The sequence below is a fragment of the Glycine max genome, chromosome 8 (genome assembly GCF_000004515.6).
Source record: "Glycine max cultivar Williams 82 chromosome 8, Glycine_max_v4.0, whole genome shotgun sequence".
NCBI classification, from domain to species: Eukaryota; Viridiplantae; Streptophyta; class Magnoliopsida; order Fabales; family Fabaceae; genus Glycine; species Glycine max.
In genome coordinates, this window is record NC_038244.2 from 13,031,037 (window position 1) to 13,036,587 (window position 5,551).

Genomic DNA, 5,551 nt, shown 5'->3' on the forward strand with positions numbered 1-5,551 from the left:
CGATTTTAATTATTGGTTTCTCAAATAATAATAATAATTTTACTTTATCTTTTAAAATATGTTTTAGAAGAGGCAAAACTTCATTTTAAGTGGCATAAATATGAAAGTAAAATGCTAATGAAAATTCTTAAAATATTTGTTAAAATTTTAAAAATATTAAATAAATTCTGTAGTTCTAAATTATGTTGTCTGGCTGGTGTGAGGCTAACTATCATGAAGCCGTAGAAATGTCATTGTTGTTAGTTGACCTTAGTCCACTTAATAAGTTAATATGAGGTAGTTAATTTCTAATTCTGTCAGTTAGTTTAACTAGACCTCTCTTTTGTATTTACTTTATACAAATACTAATTACTATGTATTCTAACCGTACTATTCAATATTAGAATAGCATTTTTCCTTTAATTTTTTTTATCTTCTTAGTTAGTGTTATGAAAATAGGCCAGGTAATTAATCCGGTAGATACGGGTTAAAAGTCTAATCGGTAGGTCATTGACCTGATTAGTATATACATTAAAAAAATTAAAATAATTATATAAAGTATTTAATAAAATATGATTAATCTATATTTTTATACTTTAAAATTAAATTTATTATTAGATCAAACGGTAAATATTATATAATCATTTATTATTATAAATTATTTTGTGAGTATTATAGTTAAATAACTAAGAAAATTATTATTTTTAATATTAAATACAAAAGTTATTAGATGATTATAAAAAAATTTGATAAAAATATATAAAATACAAATATTAAATCATACTATATTATGATTAATAAGATAATAATTAGTTATTATATATTTTTTATTATCAAAATAAAAAAAATAATATTAAAGAAAAATATTATGTATTATTCAATAATTAACTATTAACAATTTAACATATTATATTATAGGTATTATAAAAAAAATTCTCAATTGAATCAAACAAGATGAATCATATTTTGGATGTTATAGTTGAATTGGATTGTCTAAGACATTGGGTTTGGGATGAGTCGGTGGGACCAGCTTGGCCGATCCGGTTTTTATAACTTGGGTCTTAGTTTTCTCTTTCTGCACTTGTACCTCAGTCCAATTAGTTCTCAAAGAGACAACTGCATTTCTCAAGAGTTGGTGAAGGATGGGAAGTTGCATTCTTGTAACTTGTAAGCCTATAAATGATTTAGATTTGACCATTTTTTTTTATTGTGGCTTGTATACTGAGTGATGAGAGTTTTTTATTGGAAGGGTTCTCAGGGAGGGGATGACTCTTAAGATAGAGCTAGGCCAGCAAAGAATATTTTTAGATGGTTGTGGTCGCGGATTTGGTCACTAATTCCCATTCTTCTTCAATAATTTCCAAAATGTGTTTTGTCCTCAACTTAAATTCCATTGCATAAGTTTTCACCTTTTTATTTTAGAGTTAATGTTTTGTTTTTATAATTATTAAAAATTCAAAATTAAATAATAATAATAATAACACATAGCAATAGCTATGTACAATATATATATATATATATATACACACACACTCAAGAAACAGATAAACGTAAATGCATAATCCATTAAATTTAATTAATTGCATTGAATAAAACCTAATTAGATAGTATGTCTTAACATTTCCATAGTGGTACAAGCTCAGCCTATCTCTCTGTTTGAAACTTTGAGTCTTGTATGTAATAGACATCTCAATATATAAATGTCCACAATTTCTTATACTTAAATATCCAACAAATGAAATTATCTACCTCAAATAAATTTTGCAGTAACTAATTGCAAATAGTTTCTTATACTGTGATGCAAAGGCTCAAATATTGAGACCACAAATGAGACAAATTTCATTTTGATGCTTTTTATTCTATACATTTAGATAGGACATCACATTATTTTTTAAAAAAGAGATGTTGCAATGTTGTTTCTCTAGTTCAGTTCATGGTTTAACTTACTGAGACCTCAGATGCAAAATCGTGTTTTGCAACCATGTTTTCTTTCACATTATCATACATCACCACAAAATAGTCAAAAGCATTAAAGTCAAAACATGGAAATAGACAAATTTCAAGTAATTAGAAGGAAATAGAAAAATAAAAATAAAAAGAGAGATAAATTCCTAAGGTTCTTATGAAAAAGGAAATTTAATTGTTTGATAGTTTGAGGACTAAAATGACCATTCACTCATTATATTTTCTACTTCTAAAGTTTGCACTCTACCAGAAATGCACACTCACTGTGGATTTCAAAGTAATAACTTTTTAATCTTTTCAGAATGAAAATCAACAAACCGTTCTTTGTTCTGACTATATGCTGTCAAGTGAGATTAAAACATCCAAATCATTGTGATATACTATTTTATAACAGAATTGCAAAAATGTGGATACTGTACTGTTTCCGGTTATATCATAGTCAAAATAGGTATACAAGTTATTTAACAAGTGAAATTAAGGAACAATATGCGTGGTCTATGTATCAAGTAGAGAATGAAATCAGGTGTACTCATCTAACCAACAATAGTCCAAAAGAATTTGGAAATAGGTAAAGATTTCTAAAAAACAATTTTATTAAAGAACAAATTAGTACTCAATCCTAAAGTCATAAACTGAGTTTCAAACAATCTAATGAAAATTGTCAATAGAAAACCAATACAGTACAAGTCTAGAAGAGATTATAGAATGTCCCCTTTAAATAAGGGTGATCCATAATAAGGTTCAACCATTATAAGAGAATAAAAAAAAAAGACAAGAATCAATTTTGTTCAACAACTATTAAAATTAATTTCATAAGATTACTAGATATAGATATATGTTATCTGTATAAGCTTACCACACATAGGAATCCCCATTTCCTCCAGCAACAAAGTGTGCAACTTGAACATTTTTGCATCCCTGCCTTATATACACTCTTGTCCTTGAAGAAAAACCATTTTATGCTATGGATCAAATTCATTATATTTATACCTGACCTATTAAACACTAATGTATACATAATAACCTATGAAACATTAAGTGCTAGCTCATACATAGCTATGAACATGTAGCTAGACCATCTTGTGGTAGCAAACTCCTTTCTTGATCCAATGTCTCCCTAATTGCCTTGTAAAAGGTTATCCATGAAGAAGAGTATGCATCAACAGGACCCCACAAAAAGGTAGGGTTTGGACTTGCAGGGCATGCAGTAACCAAATCCAAAACTGAAACTGGTTTAATATTCTGTGGGAAATTGAATGCCAAGTTATCAACTTTGTGTTCATAAATTTTGCCATTTCTGTCCAATTTGTACCTTGAAGTGCCCTGAAACTCTCCTTTAGCCTCCCAGGGAACCCGCGGCACACCCCTAAGGTTCCACCTGACCAATATCACATTCTCTGAAGGCTGCCACACCCTGTACACATCAAGTGCAATCTCTCGGAACAAGATTTTGCCATGAAACCTCAATGCCCAGAAGATCAGCTTGTACTTCTCAATCCCAGTAAATGTGTTCAAGGGGTCCATGAATGTTATGTCATCCCTGAAATAACCAAACTCCAATGAAAACCTACTTAAAAAAGTTAGAACATTCATAAAAAGGCAAAGGATAAAACTCAGATACATTTGTCTATAACAATTATAGCTATGTTTGGATTACTATTGGAATTTCATTGGAGGGTGCTTAACATACTTTTGGAGAAGGAACTCCTTTGTATCTTTTGCTCTCAACGTACTTTTGGAATATTAAGAATGTTACCCCAAGCATGCACTATAATGGCCAATACCCACTTTTGGTCTCTCCATTATTTTTGGACTTTTTCTTACCCTTGGCTGATGTTGCAAATCATTTCACTGTTCTGTTTTAACCTCCCAGTCAATTACTTTAATTAGACTACTCAATGTATTAAAAATAAGAAGAAAATCGCACTAACTGCATATAAAGTCTGATTCTAAGAAATAACGTGTGGAAAGACAGGCACTATTATGCGTGTCTTTCCACTAGTGTAAACAATTGCATTTGGGATTTGGCTCCTCTATAAAGTTAAAGAGGGTAACGTAACTAATCTCAGTGTTGATGAATTAGTAATTAATAGTCTAACATGTTTATGATTTGTTATGCATATGCAACTAATATCAATTGTTGATTTTTTTTTCTTTAACGACTGAGATTACTTGTTTTAACTCTGGAGCTAATTGCTCAAGGATCCTTACTTTTGATATTATTTTCCAATCAAATTCAGCATTTTATCTAGCTAATCACAAGAAATTTTAATTAGTTACCAAAACAAAGACAATGGTTGCCAAGGTAAAACGACAAACTTAATTGAAAAATAGTCCAAAGTCCTAACACTATCATCGATACTGTATTTAAGAGTTTTGTCCCAAGAACAAAAAAAAAAAAACAGCACGGAGAAAAGAATTTGAAGACATATATGGTCACAAGTACGAAGAAAAAAATATGGTCACAAGGGGTGAGAAAGAATTAAAGGAATACCTATAAATGTCATAATTGAGGTCTTTGATGAAGATCAAAGGAAGGTCCTCACGGATTGTCCTGACATCAAGACCAAGGTTGAGGTAGAATTCATCCTTTGGCTGTTGTTGCTGCTTATCATGTGGTGTGCTGACTTTTGCAACTTGTGCAGTGGAAGTTTGTAGAGAAGAAGAGCATGTGGTGGATGATATAGGAAACTGAGAAGTGGGTTTTTGAGGTGAGAGAGTTTGGTGAAGGTTTGCTTTGTCTTTCTTGGATTTGGATTGAGCTAAAAGAGAAGGTTGGACGTTTGGTAGAAGAAAAGCCATGGCCTTAATGGTTTGCAAAGATATTATTGTTATGTTAGCTTTTTTTCATTTGTGTGTGTGAGAGAGAGAGAGAGAGAAGAGAAGAGAAGAAGAGATTTGTGTTTTTGTTCTGTTTTGTTGTGTCTGTGAGTTGTTTCTGATGATGATGCAAATTGAGGCTGTTGTTAACTTAGTATTTTAATTTGTGTCTGAGTGGCTTCGAACATGGCCATGAAATTTAGATGAATAGATACAAATGTTGCCAATTTTGCCTATGGACTTGCGTTTTATAATATTGCATTTTATGTCAAAACTCAAAAGCATGTCCTTATAATAAGAAGTGTCGTAAGTCATAACTACTTACTACGGAGAGATATATTGAGATGGTACACGACACGCGAGCGCATATATTAAATCTATTATTATGTATAAAATATATTTATAAAAATTTCAAATCACTTAATACTCCATTAATATACATTAAAATTAAAATAAGATATATTTTTAAATATATAAAAACATGAACTAATCATTTGATTACCTATTTATAATTGTTCAATTTTAATAAAATATAACACAAACAATCAACAAAATACATATTTATAATTTAATGATTTTTTATTTGAAAAAATTTATAATTTAATTATAAGATTAATAAAAATTATTTTAATCATATAATCACACATATATATATATATATATATATATATATATATATATATATATATATATATATATATATATATAGATAATTAAAATTGTTGGAAGTGTGAATAAAAAATCATTCATTAAATAAAGATGGACATGTTGAAAGTTAAATAAAAAA

The 5,551-nt window shown here is 29.2% G+C and overlaps 1 protein-coding gene across 2 annotated transcripts; it reads right to left on the reverse strand.

Annotated features, from left to right (window-relative positions):
- Nucleotides 1–2,577: 2,577 nt before the first annotated feature.
- Nucleotides 2,578–4,951, reverse strand: LOC100795419 (uncharacterized). Of its 2 annotated transcripts, none has more exons than XM_014779018.3 (2): nt 4,439–4,951; nt 2,578–3,511 (listed from the first exon to the last, which is right to left on the reverse strand). In XM_014779018.3, exons 1-2 carry the CDS (start codon nt 4,744–4,746, stop codon nt 3,001–3,003), a joined length of 819 nt encoding a protein of 272 aa, XP_014634504.1. In that variant the 5' UTR covers nt 4,747–4,951; the 3' UTR covers nt 2,578–3,000. The 2 variants fall into 2 exon arrangements, with proteins under 2 accessions (XP_014634504.1, XP_003532914.1); XM_003532866.5 differs by having other exon boundaries at nt 2,578–3,484; nt 4,439–4,941.
- Nucleotides 4,952–5,551: the final 600 nt, after the last annotated feature.